The sequence below is a fragment of the Saccopteryx leptura genome, chromosome 3 (assembly GCF_036850995.1).
Source record: "Saccopteryx leptura isolate mSacLep1 chromosome 3, mSacLep1_pri_phased_curated, whole genome shotgun sequence".
NCBI classification, from domain to species: Eukaryota; Metazoa; Chordata; class Mammalia; order Chiroptera; family Emballonuridae; genus Saccopteryx; species Saccopteryx leptura.
The window spans coordinates 14,355,898-14,381,557 of record NC_089505.1 but is presented as its reverse complement, the minus strand read 5'-3'; the positions used below and the strand labels follow the sequence as shown (position 1 = coordinate 14,381,557).

The window sequence follows — 25,660 nt, the reverse complement described above, 5'->3', positions numbered from 1 at the left end:
AGCATAACAACATTGGCTTCATGGGGGTAAAGGAAGGAGAAGAGAATGAGAAAGATATAAAGAACATATTTGAAGAAATAATGCCTGAAAACTTTCATAACCCAGTAAAGGAAAAAGTCACACAAATTCAAGAAGCATAGAGAGTCCCAATCAACAAAAATAATCCAGGCCAGAAGAGAATGGTATGAAATATTCAAAGTAAAAAAAAGTAAGGGCCAACAACCAAGATTACTCTATGCAGCAAGGCTATCATTTAAAAATTGAAGGTGAAATAAAGTGCTTCCCAGATTTAAGAAAAAGAAAAAGAGAAAAAAATAGAGAGAAATACATAGGTATAAAGAATAAAATGGCAACAAATAGGTACCTATCAATAACTTTAAATATAAACTGATTAAATGCTCTAATCAAAAGACACAGGGTTGCAGAATGGAAAAGAGAACATGACATGTACATATATATACATACACACATAATCATATACATATACACATATATATATTGTCTATAAAAGACCCACTTCAGAACAAAAGATACACACAAACTGAAAGTAAAGAGATGGAAAAAAAATAACCCATGCAAATAGAAAAAAAAATGCTAGGGTAGCAATACTTACATCTGACAAAACAGACTTCAAAACAAAGTCTAGGCCCTGGCTGGTTGGCTCAGTGGTAGAGCATCAGCCCGGCATGTGGAAGTACCAGGTTTGATTCCCGGTCAGGGCACACAGGAGAAGTGCCCATCTTCTTCTCCACCCTTGCCTCTCTCACTTCTCTCTTTCTCTCTTCTGCTCCCCCTCCTGCTGCCATGGCTTGATTAGAGCGAGTTGGCCCTGGGTGCTGAAGATGGTTCTATGGCCTCTGCCTCAGGCACTAAAAAATGGCTCTGGTTGCAAGGAAACAAGGGCCCCAGATTGGCAGAGCATAGCCTCCTAGTGGGCTTGTGGGGTAGATCCCAGTTGGGATACATGCGGGAGTCTATTTTTTCCTCCGTTCCTCTCATCAAAAAAACAAAAGAAGGCCCTTGCCGGTTGGCTCAGTGGTAGAGCGTCGGCCTGGCGTGCAGAAGTCCCGGATTCGATTCCCGGCCAGGGCACACAGGAGAAGCGCCCATCTGCTTCTCCACCCCTCCCCCTCTCCTTCCTCTCTGTCTCTCTCTTCCCCTCCCACAGCGAGGCTCCAGTAGAGCAAAGATGGCCCGGGCGCTGGGGATGGCTCCTTGGCCTCTGCCCCAGGCGCTGGAGTGGCTCTGGTCGCAGCGGAGCAACGCCCCGGAGGGGCAGAGCATCGCCCCCTGGTGGGAAGAGCGTCGCCCCCTGGTGGGCGTGCCGGGTGGATCCCGGTCGGGCGCATGCGGGAGTCTGTCTGTCTTTCCCCGATTCCAGCTTCAGAAAAAATAAATAAAAAAAAAAAGAAAAAAAGAAAAAAAAAAGAAAAACAACAACAACAACAAAAAAACAAAGTCCATAGCAAGAGACGAAGAAAGTCACTGCATAATGCTAAAGGGATTGAGCTAACAAGAGGATATAACCCTTGCAAACACATATACACCCAACACAAGAGCATCAAAAAATATATAGAAAATCTTGAAGAACATCAAAGGACACACCAACTGCAATACAGTTATCGCAATGGGGATTGTAACACCCCATTGACATCAATGGAAAAAGCTTCCAGACAGAAAATCAATGAGGCAACAGTGACCTTAAATGACACACTGGGTCAGATGGATTTAATTGATATTTACAGAACATTTCATCCCAGAGCAGCAGACTATACATCTTCTCAAGTGCACATGGAACATTCTCAAAGATAGACCACATGCTAGGACACAAAATAAGACTTAATAAATTCAAGACATATCACCATTTTCTCTGACCACAATGGTATGAAACTAGATATCAATTACTATTAAAAAAAAAACAACCACTGAAAAACATTTAAACACATGGAGGCTAAAAATCATGTTATTAAAAAATGACTGGCTTAATAACAAAATCAAGGAAGAAATCAAGTTACCTGGAATCAAGTGAAAATGAACACACAAACAAACCAAAATCTATGGGACATGACAAAAGCATTCCTGAGAAGGAAGTTCATACCTTACAGGCCTGCCTCAAGAAGCAAGAACAATCTCAAATGAACAGTCTAACCCAGGGGTCTCAAACTCGCGGCCCGCGGGCCGCATGTGGCCCACCGAACAATTTTGCGTGGCCCGCAGACTAATCCACGAAGTTCAAAATATTTTGGATAAAATTAAGTAAACCCGTGGATTAGTCTGCGGGCCGCACAAAATTGTTCGGCGGGCCGCGAGTTTGAGACCCCTGATCTAACCCAACACCTAAAAGAACTAGAAAAAGAACAAGAAACAAAGCCCAGAGTGTGTCGAAGGAAAAAAATAATAAAGATTAGAATGGAAATAAATGACAAAGAGACTATATTTATATTGTAGTCTCTTATATATATAGACTATATATATAGTAGTCATATATATATATATATAGAGAGAGAGAGAGAGAGAGAGAGAGAGAGATCAATGATACTAAGAGCTGGTTCTTTGATAATAAACAAGATTGACAAACCTTTAACTAGACTCATCAAGAAAAAAGGAGGACCCAAATAAATAAAATCATAAATGAAAAAAGAGAAGTAAAAACTGATACCACAGAAATACAAAGGACTGTAAGAAAATACTATAAACTATATGCCAACAAATTTGACAACCTGGAAAAAATGGAGACATTTCTAAAAACATACAATCCTCCATATCTGAATCAGGAAAATTCAGAAAATCTGAATAGACTGATTATAACATATGAAACTGAAACAGTAAACAAAAAACTCTTAGCAAACTAAGGTCCGAGACCAGATGGCTTCACAGGCAAATTTACCACTTTCCAAGAACTGACACCTATCTTCAAACTAATCCAAAATATTCAAGAGGATGGAAAACTTCCAAGCTCTTTTTATGAGGCCAGCATTATCTTAATTTTAAAAACAAATAAAGATACTACAAAGAAAGAAAATTATAGACAAATATCTCTGATGAACATTAATGCTAAAGTCCTCAACAAAATATTAGCAAACTGGATCCAACATTATATTAAAAAGATAATAAACCATGATCAAGTGGGATTTATTCCAGAGATACGAGATTGGTACAATATTTGTAAATCAATAAACATGATACATCACATAAAAAAATGAAGGGTAACAATCACATGAACGTATCAATAGATGCAGAAAAAGGATTTGATAAAATCCAGCAATCAGCCTGACCACGGTGGTGGCGCAGTGGATAGAGCATTGGACTGGGATGTGGAGGACCCAGGTTTGAGACCCTGAGGTCGCCAGCTTGAGCGCAGGCTCATTTGGTTTGAGCAAAGCTCACCAGCTTGGACCCAAGGTCGCTGGCTAGAGCAAGGGGTTACTCGGTCTGCTGTAGCCCCACGGTCAAGGCACATATGAGAGAGCAATCAATGAAAAACTAAGGTCACAATGAAAAACTAATGATTGATGCTCTCATCTCTCTCCGTTCCTGTCTGTCTGTCCCTATCTATCCCTCTCTCTGACTCTCTCTCTGTAAAAAAACAACAACAAACAAAAAAACCCCCAAAATCCAGCAATCATTTATGATAAAAACTCTCAGCAAACTGTGAATATAGGGATTAAAACTCAACATAATAAAAGCCATATATTACAAATCCACAGTCAACATCATTCTCAATGAGCAAAATCTACAATCGTTTCCCTTAAGACAGGGAACAAGACAAGAATGTCTGCTTTCACCACTTTCATTCAACATAGTACTGGAAGCACTAGGCACAGCAGTCAGACAAGAAGAAGAAATAAAAGGTATCCAAATTGGAAAGAAGGAAGTAAAACTGTCATTATTTGCAGATGACATGGTACAGTACATAGAAAACCCTAAAGACTCCACCAAAAAACTACTAGATCTAATAAATAAATCTGGCAAAGTAGCACGAAACAAAATTAGTGTTCAGAAATCAGGGGACATTTTTATACATATGATAATGAACTGTCAGAGAATTAAGAAAATAATACCACTTAATATTGCAAAAAGAAAAAAGTACCTAGAAATAAAGTTAATCCAGGATGTAAAAGGTCTACCTTATATAAAAAATTATAAGATACTAAAGAAAAAAACTGAGGAAGATACAAATAAGTGGAAGCATATACTATGTTCATGGATAGGAAAAATTAGCATCATTAAAATGTCCATACTACCCAAAGCAATCTACAGATTCAACACTATTCTTATTGAAATACCAATGGCATATCTCACAGATCTAGAAAAAATATTCCAAAAATGTATACGGAAACACAATAGACCTTGAGTAGTCTCAGCAATCTTGAGAAAGAAAAACAGTTGGCGTTATCAAACTATCTGATATCACACAACACTATAAGGCCATAGTAATAAAAACAGCACAAGAATCAATTGGCACAAGGATTAACATATAGCTCAATGGAACAGAATAGAGAGCACAGCAATAAACCCACAGCCTTATGGTCTATTAATATTTGATACTTCTGCTGCAGGTAATCTACGCCTCTTCTGAATGTCCACAGTGCTTCTTCTATATCACCACCAGGACAGTTTGACTTCCTGCTTAGGTCACTGACACCTTTCCTCAGCTTATATTTCCTAGTTCGGTGCAAATAGAAGTGAAAGAGTCAATGTAACCTGGCCAGCTATTTAAAACACAACATGTGACAAACAAAATGCCATAGTAAACCCTTAACCTTTCGTAGACTATCTGACATTTCATAGTAAACCTGATGTACTCTATGCATTTGCTCTTCTGGAAAAAGGCAACTGTAAATACCTCTATCTGCTCCGCCACGGGCTGTTCAAATACATTCGCCAGTTTCTGCAGAAGGATGTATTTGTTGTCAGCCAGTGATGTAAACAGCACCTTTAGATCATTCTAGGGAGGAGAAGGAAAAGAAAGACTTAACACATGCCCTGGGGAATTCAATATAACACATGGTCTTAGAAACAATATGCAGGTATAGGAATTTTATGTCCAAAAAAACCCCTAAAAAACAATACTGTTCTATGGGAAGGTGAAAGAAATTGGTAACAATTTATCCAAGAGCTGAAATAGATTTTTGAAGCATTTATTACACAAATCATTTCCAATACAATATAAATGGAGACATATAGGTATATAAATAAAAAAGCAATATTGGTTATCTTAATATTGTTATGTCTGAGATAAATGTGCACATTTAAGCATTCCAGCAGAAATATTCCACTAATGACTTCTATGCAGTAAAACAAACTACAGTTTTTTACCTCAATTTGGGAAAAAAATATGATTCTTAAAAATAATATGATTCCCTTTTTCCCTCTCCTCTCCTCTCTCTTTCCCTCACTTTCTGCTTTCCCCTAATTTCAAAGAATTTGCCCAAGCTTTTATAAAGCCATCCAGAAGTTTAGAAAATAACTACCCATAATGACCAAAGATATATTAAGAGATAAAACCAAAAGACTTTCTTCAAACTTTTTGTTCATAAACATTATTTTTACTTAAAAGGCCAAATATATTTTATATTGAGTTAGATTTGTACAAAAATGAGGTAACTATCAGAATTTTGGTCCTCAATTCTAAAGGGAACAATGAACTGGGACAAAATTCTAATGATAATTTAATTCTCCCAAATAGCAGCAAATAAGCTCTATTTCTTATTGACCAGCAAATGTATGTGATGAGCTGGTTGACTCATCACACCCTTAACGGGGGCAAGTCAGACACACGTGCACACCAGCAAGATAAATATTCTGACTATTGCCTGAGGAGAAGGATGATCATACCAAGGAAGGAAAAATAAAATCTTCAGGGTTGTGTGGGCACATCATCAGACAAAACGCAAGGCTAAAGAGCAAAATAGTGAGTGGACTGTGCAGTAAAAAAAATTTTAACAAGCACTGAATAGGAGAATTAGAAAAAAAGCAGTAACTAACTACCACTAACCAAAACCCAAACCAATCTGCAAACTTATTGCAGATGAAATAGGAAAATGTTATAACAGGACTGGAAAAATGGTGCTAGAAATGAGAGTTTTGCTTATGAAATAATGATAATGTTTGTGTTATCCAGACGTGTGCAGGACGAGGCCATGTGGGGCCACCAGAATGATGACACATTTAGCTGTTTGTTTGCATAGGGGAAAATTTTTCCCATTCATTTGAACAGATTCTAAAGAAATACAGTCTCTTACCTATTAATATTTAAGACATTAGTTCAGTTCATCAAAATGAGCAGATATGTGTAAATAACATAACATGGGTTAGAAATAAAGAATGTGTACATATTTCCTGTATATCATCTTTACATTTTAACAGCATATTTTCTATCTTTATTATATTTTACTCAAGATTATAGAAAACAGTTCACTTTTCTAAAAGTTACACTACTGGAAGGAACTTGTCAGGAAGACAGCAAATCAGAGAACATGATTGATTTAAAAATTAATAAATAAAAGACTGAGGTGCCAATAACCATATAGATGTCGATAGTTTCTTAAAAATGAAAATCCAAAGGCTTTAACCATTTCCTATTACTACATTTGTGACATATAAAAGTAATTAACCTATCTATACATTACACACATAACAGACATGACAATTATTTTTTTCTTATAGTCACTAGAATGACTTGTATAGCATAAGGAGGAAGGACTCTAGCTAGCTGTTTGCAAAACAGCCTGCATAAAGTTTCAAGTTTTAAAATCATTTTTTGCTGCCTCCCTCACTTAATAAAAAATTCATTTTTTATTATTTAAATAACTTGAAATACTCAACTATAAAAATGCCTAGAAATTTTATTTGGGGGCAAGTCTATGGGTAAACATTCTTTACACACAGAAGAGTTGATAAACAATTTGATTCCACGTAGATATATATACATCTATATAACATCTACGCACTCTTCCCTACTGCCTGTTGGGCATTGGATAATGTTAGCAGTCTGGCCAAAGCTAATATTCAAAGGTTAAATGGAAAATGAAGGCATACCGCTCCAATAACTATTGAGCACTGACAGCAGACCATGGGCTTGGTGTGAAGTAAAATAAAATGGTTTGTGACTTGAACTTTTTTAATTAAACTGGAACACTAACATTTCAGAATAGTAGTTTTTGTTCTTGAGCTGGCCACAACAAGTAGAAACTTGTGGGGGAAAAGAGAAGTAGAAAACACGCACTGGCTAGCTAGCTCAGTTGGTTAGAGCATTGTCCAGCATCATCCCAATATGCCAAGGTTGCGGGTTCGATTCCTGGTTAGGGCACATATAAGATCAACAAATGAATGCATAAATAAGTGGAATAACGAACCTCTCTCCCTCTCTTTCTCTATCTCTCTCTCAAATCAATAAATAAAATTAAATTAAAAAAGAAAAATAGAGAATGTAATTTAAAGAGAATTTTATGATGACATGTTTTCCTCTTGGTCCCCCACACAAAGTAAGTTCCAGGGTATTTCATTGCTTGGTTCACATTTTACTCTCACTGACTCTAACAACCAATAAAAATCTCAGCGTACCGAAGACACTGGCACACTAAAGGCAACTTGAACAAGGGAAATATACTCCCAAGTGACAAACATATTTGCACTTTTCACCCACCTCCTTCATGGCTGACAGGCTACAATCTTGTCAAAACTCAGTGCACTATATTATGCAAGATAAATTTTAAAGTAATCAGACAAGTTTCCATCAGATTCACAACAATGTTTCTGATGTGCCATACAGTGTATACATGTACATGCAATGAGATTTTGCAAGCAAAGCAAAATGCCCAAGTAATCAACCCCAGCTTTTCTTAACTCCAAGTGAAGTGCTCATTCCTCTCTATGTGCTACACAACATAACACATACAAATGCTACAAGTCATTCTTCTAGCCAAAGACTTGCATGACCAAATGCCCACAATGACCATTCCCCTGATGTCTTAATTCTACCCCATATCCACCAGCAACTCAGTCTGGCTCGTTGGTCAGTGGGACTGCTGTCCACCAGCCTTCTGTCAGCCCATGCCCCCAGATGCTCAGGTCAGAATCCCCCTTTCCTTCATTCCCCACATCTAAACATCACCACACGCTTTCCAAACAGTTCAACCTTCAATATTCACCTCGACTGGGTCTACTATTCTCCACTTCCTCTTCTGTCAGCCCATGCCCCCAGATGCTCAGGTCAGAGCATCCCCCTTTCCTTCATTCCCCATATCCAAACATCACCACACGCTTTCCAAACAGTTCAACCTTCAATATTCACCTCGACTGGGTCTACTATTCTCCATTTCCTCGTCTGTCAGCCTAACAATATAAAATACAAAACATAACACTGGGGAACAATTTTTTTCTTTTTCTGTTGCATGAGGTTTTAGAACTGTTTCTATATATTTCTACATCGCGGATTCCAAATCTGAAATCCGTGTTTTGGTGCATGCTCTAGTTTTTATGCAATTTTAATTTCTTTTTGTTACAGTTAATGGCATGCATTGGTTTTTAAATTGGAGTTAAAGGGCAACAACTCTTGGATTGAACATAACCACAAGGCAATTAATGTTTTACAAACATCACTTTTACATAATTGTAGTTGTTTTTAAATGTAAAAAATTACTATCTGATAAAACACCCTCTTATTTTGTTTTAAGATTGAATCATGGCTTCTTTGAGTTGGCGTAAATGTAAGAATAGTCCTGACACCTTCTGTTATATGTGGCTATTACACACTTCAATGTCAAAGGCACAGTATTTCTTCATTTGTGACACGTGCATATATTGCCTATTTTCAAGTTCCCCTTGGCGATCAAGACAAGAATTGGGCTTCTCATATTGTGTGTCATAATTGTGAGGAAATGCTTCATGACTGGACAAAAGGAAAATGCAAAGGAATGCCTTTTGGTATTCCCATGGTTTGGCGTGAACCTAAGGACCACAGCAGTGACTGTAATTTCTGTCCGATCCATACAAAGGGCATTGGGAAGAAATGATCGCATATCCTAATATTCCTTCAGCAATACGACCTATCTTACACTCTGAGACACTCTCAGTTCCAGTTTTCAATGGTTTTATTTCTTCTAAGGATGAAAAAAGTGAACATGGTGATCAAGTGTATTTTGATAAAATGCATGAGGAAATGGTTGTAGAATCTGAAGGGTCTTCTTCTGATGCCAAGCAGTCATTAACCCCTCAGCAGTTTAGCCAACCTGAATTGAATGACTTAGTAAGAATGACATAAAAATTGTCCTCGACTTTCTGAAGTATGAGGAGCATAACTGGATCATTTATGTGAATCTTAAAATGGTAAATTTCCTGCTAGGACAACAGAGAGGTTTCATGAAGTATCCTTGCTTTCTGTGTTTGTGGGACAGCCAAACTCAGGAGAAACACTAGACACAGAAGGAGTGTCCGAAACATGAAGCTCTGGAAGTAGGAATGCAAAATATTGTGACTGAACCTGTAGTTAATCGAGACAGGATCATTTTTTCCCCCACTTCACATCAAACTTGGCTTAATGAAGCAGTTTGTTCAGGCTTTGAATAGAGAAAGTGAATGCTTTCAACATATTATTTCTGCTTTTCCTGCCTTGTCTTTCGAGAAGATAAAACTGGGTGTATTTGATGGACCTCAAATTTGAACCCTCATACGTGATGAAGAATTTGCCAGGAAGATGAATAATGAGGAGAAAGCAGCATGGCAGTCGTTTGTGGCAGTTACAAAGAACTTCCTTGGCAACAAAAAAGCAGAAAACTATGAACTTCTGGTTCAAAGGATGCTGTTAGCTTTCCACGACATTGGATATAACATGAGCATTAAGATTCACTTCCTGAACAGTCACCTTGATAAGTTTCCCGAAAATCTTGGAGCTGTTAGTGATGAGCAGACTATTGCTGAAGCATCAAACGAGATTGTCCTCAACAAGTTCACAAACGCAAGAGCTACAAACGCAAATTTTTGCCTGAATAGAATTTAAATAAGTTTTGCACAAATTTTATGATTAAAATAAGTGTTTTAATATGTTCTATTTCAGAATTGTAGACAAATTCTGATGCAATCATATCTTTTAGTGTATTCGTGTATTTATTGCATTATATAAATTATTATATTTCACAAAGATGATGCCCAAGAAGACATTCTTCTTTATTATGTTAAACTAAATGTTGAAAATTTTACAATAAGATGAAAACCTAAAATCTTGAATTGCAAAAAAATTGTAGCTTACAGAGAAAAACTGATGTCAGATTTGAGATCAGCACACTCGAATTAGGTAAAAAACAAGTGTTTTTGTGGATGCAATAAAAATTTTGTTCCCCAGTGATAATCTTTGAGATATTCTTTGAGTCAAATCCTGGCTTTAGTTCTTGATGGTTGGATAACCTTGTAGAAGTAATTTATTTAACCCTTCCATAGGTTTCAGATCCTAATCTGTTATAACAAGCATTACTATTAGTACCAACAACAATACCAACAAAACTTGCTGAGTCCTTACTACCTCTCACACAGTGTTCAAAGTATTTTACATATTTTAACCATTTTATCCTCATAAAACCCTATTAGGCAATAATATGGCTGTGATTTAATAGTTGTGGACACAAAGGCTCTGAGAAGCAGCTAAGGTTCTACAGCAGTAGTTACAAATTCAGCATTTGAACCCAGAGACATTGGCTTTGAACGGTTCTTGGCTAATGCGACATTTATTTAACATTTTACAGTATTCATTCTTTCTTTTTATTTTTTTGGAAATCAACATTTTTACATTAAACTCTTGGCCATAAACACAGGTATTCATTTTATAAAAGTCCTATGTTTGTTAAAAATAAAATTCAATTAAAATTGAAGTATTCCCAAAGGGTACTTTTTATTAGGAATGAAAATCAACAGTACAAGTTTATCAGCAACTTTTGCATTGGCTGAAATTTATAGTCGTAGAAAAAGTTTCAAAAGCACATGATTGTTCTTTGGCAACAGAACTCTAGAGTTTGGAGCTAAAAAACAGTCCGTCTGAGGAGCTGGGATTGGGAAGTAACGCAATATATTTTAACACAGGTGGAACTAATTAGGCCATAGTTACTTTCAGCGGGCCTGGATACTGGAGTCCAGGGTTCATTCTGTATTACAGCCCTTACTGCAGGTTTCTTTGGTTCTATGTTTTAAACTCCACTATCAGCAACTGGAAATTATAATCAGAATGTGTCAGAAATATGATTTTCATTGGTTGAAATTAAAGTCCTTTTGAGCCGTTAGTTTGACAGGCTGGTTTTCTCAACCTGCATTTCTAGGAGCATAAAACTCTTAAGTTTTCTAACCCTTGAGTTAATCTCTCAGTTTTCTTGTAATGTTCTTGCTGTTCATTGAAACACTTGAAAAGAAAATAGGTCTAGGTGTATAATACCTCAGTAAGACATCCTGCTTATGACCGACTATGGCTGGAGAATGGGCAGATGCCTCTTGATAATGTCTTACCTGGAAATTTAGTATTTGCTGAAGTCTTTCCTTCATCTGATGACATCGCTGATTTACTACAGAGTCTAACAAGGATAACCTCCCCAAAAGACACCCCAAAGTGTCTTCGATGACATCGCGGTTATCGCCGTCCTCCGGAAATGCTTGGGAAAACAAGTTCTTGTTCTTATCCATTTCTTCAGACATCTCCTTAATATCTTTGGCCAGGGTCTAGGGTTGATGAAAGAGAAGGGCATGTCAACGTTTAGATCGAGGAACCCACATACAAACCAAGTCTTGAGCTCAGAGAAAGTCAAGTGCTTTGTGACGTCATACACTCACGGGCACAAGCTGCCAAACTGACCTCTTGGTTGAAGAGGCAAGTTTCTGTTTCTTCCGGTAGGAGGGCTGTGGCGGCAAACAAGCGTTCTTCCACGTTGTCCAACCAAGTCGAGGTAGCTGAGACCCCGTCATATAACTTCTGTTCCAAGTGAATGTTTTGCCTCTTAGTGCCTCCACCCTGGAGAAAAAAAGAAGAGGAAGAAGGAATTAATTAGAGCATTTTGAGAAATCAAAGAAAATATCAGAATGAGACTTTGGGGTCTAGTGGGTCTGCCTTTTGGGGCTAGTCACTAGGGCTGGGTCTCAGCAGTTCATGCCCAGGGTGGAACAACTTTGTGAGGACCCAGATCCAGGAGCAAACTCAGAGCACAACCCTACCTGGGACGAAGCCTCCTCGAAGGCCTGGTTCAGTCCATCCAGCAGAGACGCCACTGCAGATTTGTCCTGAGTCTGCCCGTCCCCTTTGTACAGGGGCACGCCGGACAGGAGCCGACTCGGCCTGCTGTACAGCTGCAGAAAAACAGGGGCCGCTGACTCAAGAGCACACACACTCTGTCCGGGTGTTCCCGTTTAGAACTGCACACACAGAAGCAGATGCTAGAAAAGCTGTTCTTACAAAAAAAAACCTCTTCTAGAGAATGACGACCTCTACCACACACCATGTCCATTACACACAGTGACCAGAGTCGGCAAGAGCCACGCTTCTACTGACGGACTTAAAAAAAAAAAAAACTGGTGGGAAAGAATGCCTGCAATCTGACAGCCTTTCTGTCAATGTGTCTTTTTGGTTGAGCTCTAGCCATGATGAAGTAATCCATTCTAAATACCGGATCCAGACTGACCCTTCCGCTCTAATCATTCCCGTCCTCCCCTAAACTGCTTCACACATACGGAAGGTCTCCCCAGTGAGGACCTGGCCACAGCCCAGCACTCGGCTTTTCATTGATGCTTCCCATCAAACTCAGGTCCTGTCCTTTCTCTACCTTCCCTGTCAGGCTGACTACCCCTTCTCCTCTCACGCCCCAGGCCGACACCCCCTGTGGCTGGGATGCTCGCCACACCTAGCATCTCTTTAAAATCCATCATCTTAAATCCCGCATCTATATACTGCGTGCGCTCTAGTTGGCTTTCCACTTTTCCTTCTGCTTCTTTCCGACTTCCTGCTTACAGACTCTATCACGGTTGCTTAATTTTTTGAGAGCTGTGTGAAATTTTTCCTTGGTTTGGTTACAGGTGCCCATGAGCAGGAGCCAGGTAGGGTGTTCTACAGTGGGAACACTAAACATACTGGACATGCACAGAAGAAAATGGATCTAAAAGATAGATGCCTTTTGACCTAGGGAACCTTGACCTCCCTACCCAAAATAAGTGCCTGTTTCTGCACTGGGGGGTAGTAAGTATGCCCAGTGTACAAAATGGTCAGACCCGCATCCCACCCTGCAGGCATGGATGGCACTGGCTGAGAGAAAGAGGCGCTCTCCCAGCCAGAGCAGGTAAGGGGCAGACGCACAAGGTCTGCAATCCTGGGTGAGTCACGCAGGTGCTTGAAGGGGAGCAGACTACAGCTGGAATCTAGGAGTTGGGCATCTAATGAATTAAGAAGGATAGCATGGAATGTTACTAGATGTGTCCTGGATTTATCTGACTCAATCCCCGATTGTAATAAATATCCCTTCCAGCCAAGGAGTGGGGAAGTTCTAGAACATGAAGATGAGCTAGCAGGCAAGTCCCTGAGATCTACATCAGAAATGATGAAGTCAAGCTAGGAGCCTGAGGAGTGAGAGAGCTGGCTGGGTCTGGCCACACTCACCAGCCTCGATTCCTCTCTCTTTTTTTTTTTTTTTTTGTATTTTTCCGAACCTGGAAATGGGGAGGCAGTCAGACAGACTCTCACATGTGCCTGACCAGGATCCACCTGGCATGCTCACCAGGGGGCGATGCTCTGCCCATCTGGGCTGTTGCTCTGTTGCAACCAGAGCCACTCCAGCGCCTGGGGCAGAGGCCATGGAGCCATCCTCAGCACCCGGGCCAACTTTGCTCCAATGGAGCCTTGGCTACGGGAGGGGAAGAGAGAGACAGAGAGGAAGGAGAGGGGGAGGGGTGGAGAAGCAGATGGGCGCTTCTCCTGTGTGCCCTGGCCGGGAATCGAACCCGGTACTCCTGCACGCCAGGCCAACGCTCTACCACTGAGCCAACCAGCCAGGGCCTCCTCTAACTCTTTGACTTCTGCTTAGAGCAAGCTAATAGCTATTTACCTGAAACCTTCAGTTGCTATGGTCAGTTCCATTGGATTTGGCTCGCATGGTGGAACCAGATCCAATATCGCACAGTCCCTACTTGTCTTGCAAACCAGCCTGAGCATGGGTCACAGGAACAATTCCAGCTGACCACTGGCTCCCCCTCCTTTTATAACTACTGAGGTCCCCAGAGTTTCCCAGTAAGATCTTCTGAAACTATGATATTAAATATAAAAAGAAGTAATGAAAAATAAGATAACTTGACAATTCAGTTCCAAATTTTTGGAATTTCTTTTGTCCTAGATGTGTATTCCCCTGGTTTACATCCATAATTTTCAAAGTTGTGAAAAAAGAGGGGACACTTAAAATGCAATGGTTTATGCTAGTGAGTACAGTGGTACCTTGAGATACAAATTTAATTCATTCTGTAACCGAGCTCTTAAGTCAGTCAACTCGTATTTCAGACTGCTGATACTGGACCCGTGCGCCAACGCGCCAACTAGCGGCAGCTTCCCGAATCACGACTTGTATCTCGAAATTTCGCTCAGATCTCAAACAAAAATATGGACCGAGTCACAGCTCGTATCTTAAAAAATTCGTATATTGGTCTGTTCATATCTCAAGGTACCACTATAATCAGATATTAATCATCTCTGAGGAAAACAGTATGTAGAAATCAAGTTTTCACATATACATATGTAATTATTAGGGGAAATGTGAAATAGTCTTGTTATAAAAAATGTAGGGGCTCTGGTCAGTTGGCTCAGTGGTAGAGCATCAGCCTGTGTATGGATGTCCTGGGTTCGATTTCCAGTCAGGGCACAAAGGAGAAGTGCCCATCTGCTTCTCCACCCCTGTCCTCTCAATTCTCTCTCTCTTCCCTCCTGCAGCCATGGCTCAATAGAAGTGAGTTGGCCCTGAGCACTGAGGATGGCTCCATGGCCTCCACCTCAGGCACTAGAATGGCTCCGGTTGCAACAGAGCAGCGCCCTCTAGTGGGCATGCCGGGTGGCTACTGATCGGGGTGCATGCAGGAATCTGTCTCTGTATCCCCTCCTCTCACTGAATAAAAAAAGTAAAAAGAAAAAGCAAGAAATAAAGCAAGAAAGAAATGAAAGAAAGAAAGAAAGAAAGAAAGAAAGAAAGAAAGAAAGAAAGAAAGAAAGAAAGAAAGAAAGAAAGAAGAAAGAAAGAGGAAAGGAAAGGAAAGGGAAGGGAAGGGAAGGAAAGGAAAGGGAAGGAAAGGGAAAAGGAAAGAAAGATAGGAAGAATAATTTGTCTCATGTTGTCTTATTTTGGGATTGATAATGAAAAGACAGATGATTGCAAGGTTACATTGTTTCAGCAAAGCTGTACACTGTTTATAATAATTTATAAAAGCAAAAGGTTTGATACCACTTGCTCCTGCTCCTGTTCCACAGCATTCTGCAGCAGTTTCTGTTTGGTACTAAAGTCCTGATGCAGGCTTTCCCATTTCATTCTCATCTGGTCTTCAACAGGTGACTTCTCCCCCTCCGTCCCCAACTCCTGGGATGACACATCAGGTTTTTCTCTGTCAGAAGAATAAATAATCCAAGTTCACAATGAGTGCAAAAAGGTGATCAGTTCTAGGTAACGTACTGTGTGTATAAGATGTGGCCTCTAAATTACAATCAGATTATTGCAGTCATTAGCTTACACTTTAAAAAAATATAAATTAAATTTTTAAAAAATGAAACAACCCTAACATCAAGATACTATAATTGAATCATTAGCACAGTGAAAAATTTAAAAATGCATTGACAACGACTCAGTGTTAAAGATAGAAATAATTGTATCCTTTGGATTCTGAAAGTATATGGACTCATATCCTTTGACGAATAGCCCACAAATTAATTCAAAACCATAAAAATGCAACTTACTCTTTGAGAATTTTTACCCAGAATCCAAAGAGCAGGTTTCAGGACCCTGATTAGGTTTCAGGACCTGGAAGGGAGGGACCTGCATCTCATCCTTAAGGACAGAGAGCAGTGTGTATCTGAGAATGACTATGGCTTAGGGCAAGACAGAGCTGAGTCTGTAAGTCCCTGCTCTAGGTGCTGTGCATCTGAAAACATAGAATATTGAATGTCAACTCTGATTTTTTAAAAATCACACACACAAAAAAATAAACCCCTGCTCCAGCACATTAGATTTGTGAGTCTGAGTCATTTACTTCCTTCTCTGAGTCTCAAGTTTCTCATCTCTAAATAAAGATGTTGTCCGTCATGCAGAATTATGGGAATTGAAGTAAGAGAAGATAGATACACATAATGTCCGAAACTCGCTCTGGCAAATAACAACCACTCAGTAAGTGGGGTCTAATGACAATGGTAATGTAAGCATCTGGGAGACTCAGTTTCAACAGGTCCTAATTTATCAGACGTTTTCAAGTCCTAACTAGAACCATGACATTTGAAAGGCAGAAGACAGTAAATATTATTGTGACAAAAACTCTTGCTCAAGTGGAAAAAAAAATGACAAGTTCATTGGCAGGATAATATCATATACTACTGCAAAGCTAATTCTCAGAATAATAATTGAATACAATAGTTTCTTTAGGCAATGCTGCTGAAGTTAAGCCTTAAAAAGTATTTATAAGCTTATAATACAAGAATTTTACTTCTAGATTGTAACTTAGAGAATCTATCCCACCTGTGCAGTTAGAAACATATAAGAAGTTTACATTCAACAATGCTAGTAACAAACAAACAAAAAACGAAACAATTAAATGCCCATCAATAAGAAAATGCGTGAATAAATTGTCATGTACCCAAGATAAAATATCATTAAGCACTTATAATGAAAAAACTAGGTCTCTCTCTCTATATATATATATAAATATATATATAAACATAGATTAATCTATAAAAGCAACATTGAATGAAAAAAATATCAAAATAAAATTGATCCTTCTTCCAATTTTGTTTTTATATTAGTCTCTGAACTTTTCTGTGTGTTTTTAAGAAAATCTTTTTAAATAAAAGACAAAATTTTAAAGTGTTTATAAAATTAAATTTCTTAATTGTGTTGTCTTTTGTGATGGAGTGTAGCTCATCATTTTTCAATTCATTTATGTTTACATAACAATATTGTTTAAAATCAGGAGATATTTCTTATCTATATTCTTATATTTTCACTGACACATATAAAATATTATCAGCAAATCAGGCAAAACTTAGAACATAGCCTTATATTTTCCATGGAAAATATTTTTTGTTCCCTTTCATATTTATATCAATTAGGTAATTTCCATTTGAGTTTCCTCAGCAATCATGTATTTGACCCATCAACCCTCCTATATATCATATAGCACTTATCCGTGATATATCACATTTGCATCTGTGAAACAAGTCATGTCCCTCCCAAAGGGGTCTACTAACATAAACCAATTCATAAGTGACTATCTTAGAAAATCAGCTAATAAAATAAAGGCTGAATATAAGGTTTTGGGGTTTTTTTACCCTAGCAATGTTTATATCATCTTTTCGTCTTTTGTCTTCTGGACATTGCTTAATTTATGGTTGGTTGTTTGCTTGGTATATTTTCCCAGTGGCTTGAAAGGCAGAGCTGAACTATAATCAACTAGATTTAAAGGTGACTTTTCTAAAATATTTGTATAAAAATTAAGTACTTTATAAGTAGTCTTTAAAGCGAATCTTGTACAGAAAGCCAGTATTGCACAGCAAATTTCTCTTTAAGATATTTTTATATTTGGAAGAGCAATTTATAGTTGTTTGTCTTTGATCTGGGTCCTGTCCAAAGCTAAAAGGCCAAGGAAAGAAAGAAAGAAAGAAAGAAACCATGGCGAGATGCCTGCTGCTTCTTTCTGTGACTGTCCACAGACGACGAGGCAGTGTATGGGTGAGCCCTCTGTAAAAACAGAGCTCAGTGGAAATAAATATTCAGAAAACTCTGAGGGATGAATAAACATCCTAGAAGGGTTGGGGACAGAATACAGAATGCACAGTGAAGGCAAGTCTGGACCTAGAGCCAGCATGGAAGGACAGCGTTTCCATGTTGTATCTATACAGACACACCTGCGACGGCCTCGCCAGCGTTTCTAAGCATGACACACAGTAGAAGATTTCAAAACCCCTTAATATTTTAAAGCAACTTTTAGAGTTTTAGGGTTATTTTCATGGAAATCCTAACTATAGATGCTATAATATATGTCATTCCTATTTTAATTGATATTTATTAATTGTATTAATATTTATTTTTAAAATGCCTTCCAATTTTCTACATGTTTTGTCATAATGTCTATTATAATTGCACTTTAGTTTTTGGGGTTTTTTTTTTATCATTTTTCCCTTGAAAATCTTAAACACATATCTACCGGGTATGGCAAGAGTGAGTTTAGAGTTGTGAGTACACGAAATGCAGTTTATTATTGTATTATTATTTACTAACTATTGTATTATTTTCCATATGAATCTCTGTAAACCTACTTTTGCCCCATGTATATACTTATATAGATATATGTGTATATAGTCAACACTGATGTGATATGTCAGCAACATTCTGTCAGCACTGATTAAACTGAAAATGAAAAGAAAATCCCCAAGTCCTTCCTCTCCAGTCAGTGTTAATAATCTACATGCTAGTCTGACTCTTACCTACATATATACTGTATGTGCAATTTACATCCCATTTTCCCTTAGTATCACAAATATATTTTCTGAACACATTGGGGCACATTTTTTTCCAAGGCTTTTCATAGTAGGGGCAATTTCTGTCTTTTCAATTTGGAATGATAAATTATATTTCAAAACTTATCTTCATAATATGTATTTCCTCTTTTAGTTGTTTCCTCCTAATAAATGTTCAAAAGTGAGAAAATTGGAGTCAATGGAGTTAAAGCTATCTACCATATCAGAGTTGCCAAAGGACACTACTAAATTACAACCTTGAGCATAACATACGAACACAAGTGTTACTAAAACTTCTTTTCGACTGACCAGGCGGTGGCGCAGTGGGTAGAGCATCAGACTGGGAGGCAGAGGACCCAGTTTCGAAACCCCGGGGTTGCCAGCTTGAGCACGGGCTCATCTGGTTTGAACAAGGCTCACCAGCTTGGACCCAAGGTTGCTGCCTTGAGCAAGGGGTCACTCGCTCTGCTGAAGGCCCACGGTCAAGGCACATATGAGAAAGCAATCAATGAACAACTAAGGCAAGGGTCCCCAAACTTTTTACACAGGGGGCCAGTTCACCGTCCCTCTGACTGTTGGAGGTCGTAAGTATCTTCTCTGGACGGAGACGCTGAGCATACTGGAAAAAAGCCAAGTCAGCCATCATCATCCCTAGCTATATTTCTGCTGCACAAAAAATGTCCAAAACGCAAGCAAACCAAATACCGTAAAGGGAAAACAAAAGGATGGTGTTTTTGCAGATGTGTAAAATAAAAGCTTGACTGAGGTATTTATATATTTTCAAATGTTAGGAAAACAGTGACCAGAAGAGAATGTGTCGAACCCTACCGAGCGCCAGTAGCGGTCTCGGCAGCTGAGTGCTGGGTTAGAATCTCCTCCCCGCGGCTGGCTACTGACCGGAGGAGGCTCTTCTGCTCGGCCAGTTCCTGCTCCAGCTCCTGCTCAAGGAAAACAAACAAACAAACACAGGCGTCTTTGTTTATGAGCATCCTCTACAATCACGGCTCCATGTCTACAAAAGTCCCGGAGAACTCTTGCAGTAACTTTTTAAATTTGAACATTGCATATAAATGTGTGTTTTAGGCAAATGCTCAAACACCTCGCCAAAGTGCTCTAGAGCCTTCCTGGCTTTGGTAAAAGAGAACCGAAATCCCTTGGGGAAAGTCAATGGGGCATGAACGTTCTGCTGGGCAATGCTGCCCTCACGTGGTGCAAAGTGCACTTGCATTTTTCAGAGTGAAGATTGCCTTTTCCCAGCTGAGATAGATCCTTGAGTGCAACTGCTCTTTAATTCCCCACTTACTGGATAAATTGGATTATCAATGCATTCGGTTTTACTTTTTCATATTTTATAATAAACACCTTTGCTCTTTGAAAAAGAATTAAAATATTTTAATATGCCCAATTCATAAAGTTAAAGTATCAGTGAGAAATAATTTGTAATTCATCAAAGCTCATTTCTTTTTAAATCAGGCAATAATTTGCAATCTTATTTTATGGTGGTATCAACTTGCAAATAGAAAATAATTTGCATTAAAAAAACACACCATGTAACTCAGACTTTTGCCAATTCTCAGAGGACATGCTGAGGTGTTTCTTATATAAAAGAGCCTTGAAACTGGGGCATGTCTGGAAATGGAATAGGTCATCTCAATAAGGAGGATTTTTCATTGTTACACTATTTGTAAAGTTTTCTTAAAGAAAGGCACTGCAGCAGTCACAAGGCAGTTCGCTGTAACATTTGGCCCGATGTGTCCAGAGAGGCGACAACGGCTCATTCTGTCTCTAGTATGCAAGTCACCAAGTCACGTGTCCTTGTCCACATTTCTCTCCAGCGCTCGCTCGGCAGGCCTGCGGGCTGGAGAGGTGGGAGGTGCTTACTTTCTGTTGCTGGAGACTGCTCTGCCGCTGCTGGGCCCAGGTGGAGCGCGCCTGGGCCAGCCATTCCTGGACGCCGGGCCTCGGGGTGGCAGTCTGGTCACCATCACTCTCCTCCTTCTCTGGTGCTGTTCCCTGTTTTCAACGAGGCAGAAATCAAGACTCATACTACCCACAGGAAAGCCCCAACCAAAGCGGAGCGACAGCTGCTTTAGTGTGGTCTGTGTCATACCAGAGCGGCTCCACTGAAAACACAAAAAATGCTAACACAAACCCCATCGAATTGGTGGCATTTTGTGTAGCTGACAGATGTGGTCACCAGCTATTATTCCAGAATGTTCTACACAGGGACACAATCACTCTAGACCTCACTTCCTCTACTTGTACCACCAGGACCAGACCCCACGGCCGTCTGCTGCCACTGCTGGCCTTGGCAAGGGAGAAAGGCAAGAGTTATGACTTATTACCGGCAGGAATGCATCCTTCCTGCCTGATCATTCCGACGGAATCTGAAAGGCCCGTAATGGGATGGAATTCCTTCTGAATGAGAGAGCTTTTCCTACTCACATAGGTGTGTGCATATGTCAAAAGATAAACTTGAATACTGTTCATGCACTAAGTACCTATTAAGTACCCACTGTCCATCCGTCGCTGCTCTAGGCACTGAGGATGTTTTACCAAGAAGGAGGCAGCCAGGGGCCCTGCTGGGGAGACAGACAACCAGGGGAGGGGAGGTAAGAGCTACCAGGAAACGGAAAGTAGGTGACGGGACAGAAAGGGAAGGGAGAGGGTTCTCCAGGCTGCCCAGGGCGGGCATGTTCGGGGCAGACAACTGCACTGAGCCCTGAATAACGACAGAGGTGGAGGCGTGGGCCCTCCAGGCCCAGGGACAGCGGGAGCAGAGGCCTGAGAAGAAGGAAATGTGGCATCTCACTGGGCAATAGCAGTGAAGGGTCGGCTGGGGCTGGAGCATGGGGGGTGGGGGTGGAGGGCCAGAGATGAGGGACACTTTACGGGTTGTGTCCACAGAGGAGAGGTCCTGCTGTCTAGTTCTGGGGCTGCTGCTCCTGTCCTTTGGTTCTTTGCCGAATCTGATGACAGAATAGGGTCCAGCCTCTCCAGCTCATCCTGCCTGAGGGTCCACAAAGAGCCCTCTCTTCCTCTTAGTCTCAGAATTCTTCACTAACTATTGTGGATGAAAAGAAAAGGGATTCTACGGAAAGTAAGCACATAGCGTGATCTAATGTTCCTCAACAGGACATTCATGGTGGGAAGTCACCCACTCCAGGCATAGATTTGTCCATTGCTTCTGTGCATTTAAGTTAACACACCTTTGGAATAATCCATGCCACCCTCAAGAGAGCACCTAATCTTAACGAGCCCGTAACCCAATGCCCGCATTGCTCTGTCCCAACTCCATATAAATTTCCTTACATTCCCTCCTTAATTTCAAATGCATACTAGAAACTGTAAAAATGTCATTCTCCAGAGCATGTGAGAGCTTGCTCCCCGGCACAGGTCATCCGTTTGGCTCAAATAAACTTCTATAAAAACCTCCTACAGGTTTGGACATTTCTTAGGCAGACAGGATTACGGGGAAAACGGATGGGGATCTGTTTATCCTTCCTTCATTAAAGCCCTGTGACTAAATTGTAAAACGTAAGCGATAATGTTGAGATAATAAACTTGGCAAAGTTGGTACCAGGGCTTGGAGCGAAACGCACTAACGGGAGCAGCGAACCCTGCCGGGACCGTTACATGCCGTCCTCTCCCCGGTTCTGAGCCGCCTTTGCTCACAGGTACTCCCTTCCTCTAAGATATTCCAGCTTCCCAGCAAGAGAATGTGGTGTAGACAGAACAGTGCTGTGCCCTTCATCTAAAAGATGCTGTTTGCATTTACAGGACCTGCAGAATGGGTGAGTAGTGACATCCAGTTCAATGTATTCCCCACTCTTCCAGGAAAGCCTCTCGGAAAAGTGACTTTCCTGAAGACATAGGATATGGAATGGATGGACGTTCTTTAAGGACTAATGTCTACCAATTTCTACATGACACAAATTCTCCCCATCGGAGGATGGGCCGTCCACCCAGAATAAGCTCTGAGGTCCTGGACCCGCTGGCAAAGGTGGTGCAGCAGCAGGTCGGTGGGGACCTGAAGAGCATGACCCCGAAGAGGTCAGCACAGGAGGTTGAAAGTTGTCCCCAATCAAAGCCGCTCTCGCTGATGAAACAGCAGCCATGCCATGACCCGCAGGCTCTCTTGTAGGGAACCCAGACAATTCCTGTCTGCTTTGCTCCTACGTGTGTTTCCAGAGCTAAAGATCACGTGCTAACTTCTCCGTTCACCACCTCCCCCTTCCGCACAGGTTACTAGTGGCTGACAAGAGCATTCCTTTCAAATTTCTCACACCAAATGTATCCTTAGAAAAAGATTTCACTACCTGACCAGGCGGTGGCGCAGTGGATAGAGCGTCGGACTGGGATGAGGAGGAGCCAGGTTCGAGACCCGGAGGTCGCCAGCTTGAGCGCGGGCTCATCTGGTTTGAGCAAAGCTCACCAGCTTGCATCCAAGGTCGCTGGCTTGAGCAAGGGGTTACTCAGTCTGTTATAGCCCCGCGGTCAAGGCACATATGAGAAAGCAATCAATGAACAACTAAGGTGTCTCAATGAAAAACTAATGATTGATGCTTCTCATCTCTCTCCATTCCTGTCTGTCTGTCCCTGTCTATCCCTCTCTCTGATTCTCTGTCTCTGTAAAAAAAAGAAAAAGATTTCACTGCTAGGTTTTAAGAACAGCTTAACCACTTTATACACACACACACACACACACACACACACGTGCATGCGCGCACACATTCAGATTCTATGTAAAGTCTGGAAAGGAGAGTCATATCTGACTAACTGAATTCACGGCTTTAGAGAAAGAGACAGGACGCAACATCAGAAAGCAGGCGCTTAGCATGGATTTTCTAGGCGGTTACGCTGGTTTTGCAATTAGTGAATTTCTCTCTGATGGATTTAGTCATTCTGAAACATAGCACCTGGGCCACAGGAAGCAAAGAATGGATTAGGAATGCGGCTCAGATCTCCCTCCCTTTCCCCGTGCGATGCGGAGGCACCGGCGGAAGCAACGGAGTAACAGCAAGTCCCTTCCCTGAGGTCTGAAAACAGCGTGTCTCCCAGGGAGGGAACAGGAAGCAGAGTGGCTTCTGGCCCCAGACTCCTCCAACAGTGGAGCTACCTAGGCTGTTTATTTTTGGAATACTAGAAGAGCAACCTCTTTTGCCAAGAACATTTCTCGGAAGATTAGTGAGGATTGGGGAATGCTAAACATTCAATAAAACATTTCTTTCTAAAGCATATCATTATTTATACAGGGCTAATACTCCGCTCTCTGGATAGGTAACAATGTGTGAAATGACCTGAACTTCTTTCAAAGAAGAGATACCATGTAATTCAAGAGACATCATTATAACATATATATAGAGAGATATTACTATATACCAGTAACTCTGTGTCCCTTCACATAGAGAAGTAACCTATGAAGGAGGTTGAACTAAGGGTTATTCATTGATTTGAACAGAAATCCAATTAGGTAAAAGGAATGGTCTTACTAGATAGGACACCTTGACAGGTAAATAGCTCTGAGAAATGATGTGTCTATATAAAAAAAAGACATACATACCATTAAAATTTTACATGTTGGAAACTTGTTATGTGAAAGACGGTGAAATTTATAACTATTTTAAAAATGAGCCATGGGTAATTTCAATGCAGTAAAGTACTGCCACATTTTCCTGACTTTACAGTCTGCACAACAGTAGCGTCAGGCAGGCTTACGCTGGCAGGTGGAATTAGGACTTGACTCAGTTTGAACACTCTGTGGCCATGCGCCGGCCCCACGGGTGTGAAGAGCCCAGGCCGCTGTCAGCACGCTCAACCCAGCCCCGCTAGTCTCCAGTCTGGCCTTTGAGGAGTTCCTCTCGTCACCAAGAATGTGGTTTGCAAACTGTTAGTTGTTGTTATTCATGATCATACTCACTGTGACCTGAGCACTTACTGCAAATGTTACTTGCATCAAAATCTTAGGGTTTTTCAAAGTTCAATACTATTATTATCCCCATTTTACAGACAAGAAAACAAAAAGTAAGGCGATCAAAGTTCAAAAATATCAATAATCATAATAAATGTAAAGGGACTAAACTTACCCTTTAAAAGTCAGATATTTTCTAATTAGATTAATTATGTCAAACCAACAAAATATAGCTAAATGTTCTTTTAAAAAAGCAAATCTAAAATATAAAAACACAAAAGATGAAATCAAAGAAAAATTAAAAGATATATTAAGCAAATATTATCCCCCCCCCCCAAAGTTTTAGTAATATAAAACAAAAATCACTATAAGCCTGGCTGAGTGGTAGAGCGTCAGTCCGGAGTGTGGAAGTCCTGGGTTTGATTCCGGGTCAGGGCACACAGGAGAAGTGCCCATCTGCTTCGCCACCCCTCCCCCTCTCCTTCCTCTCTCTCTCTTCCCATCCCACAGCAAGGCTCCACTGGAGCAAAGTTGGCTCAGGCTCTGAGGATGGCTCTATGGCCTCTGCCTCAGGCACTAGAATGGCTCTGGCTGCAACAGAGCAACGCCCCAGAGAAGCAGATCATCGCCCTCTAGTGGGCATGCCGATGGATCCCGGTTGGGTGTATACAGAAGTCTGTCTCTCTGCCTCCCTGCTTCTCACTTCAGAAAAAAAAAATCACTGTAAATGTAATGTTAAAGTCACTGCATGCAGGACGGTAAAAAGGTTCAGTTCATCAGGAATAAATGCAAATCTAAAGTCATAAATAAATGTCTAAGTATATCTTAAAAGTAGAATGTAGAAAAAAAAGAAAAATGTAAAAATGTTAGAGGATATCTTAACTTATGAACTATGTTAAATATTTTTACAAATTGTGTATCTGCTAGATTTTGGTATTTTATTTCTTTTCTTTTCCTGAAGACTGCAATCCTTAGGTGCATGGATTTAAACCGTCTTTACAAACGCTGTTTGAAAATCGAAGCCAAAGTTT

The 25,660-nt window shown here is 40.3% G+C and overlaps 1 protein-coding gene across 2 annotated transcripts in view; it reads right to left on the bottom strand.

Annotated features, from left to right (window-relative positions):
- SYNE1 (spectrin repeat containing nuclear envelope protein 1) overlaps positions 1-25,660 on the bottom strand; it is a 446,717-nt gene that overhangs the window by 110,405 nt on the left and 310,652 nt on the right. For both annotated transcript variants that reach the window (XM_066372972.1, XM_066372973.1), the window contains 7 exons: positions 20,600-20,731; positions 19,547-19,656; positions 15,444-15,600; positions 12,190-12,321; positions 11,834-11,989; positions 11,491-11,700; positions 4,847-4,948 (listed from right to left, as the gene is read on the bottom strand). In XM_066372972.1, coding sequence (XP_066229069.1) covers positions 4,847-4,948; positions 11,491-11,700; positions 11,834-11,989; positions 12,190-12,321; positions 15,444-15,600; positions 19,547-19,656; positions 20,600-20,731 — 999 coding nt within the window. The remainder of the gene's footprint in view (positions 1-4,846; positions 4,949-11,490; positions 11,701-11,833; positions 11,990-12,189; positions 12,322-15,443; positions 15,601-19,546; positions 19,657-20,599; positions 20,732-25,660) is intronic.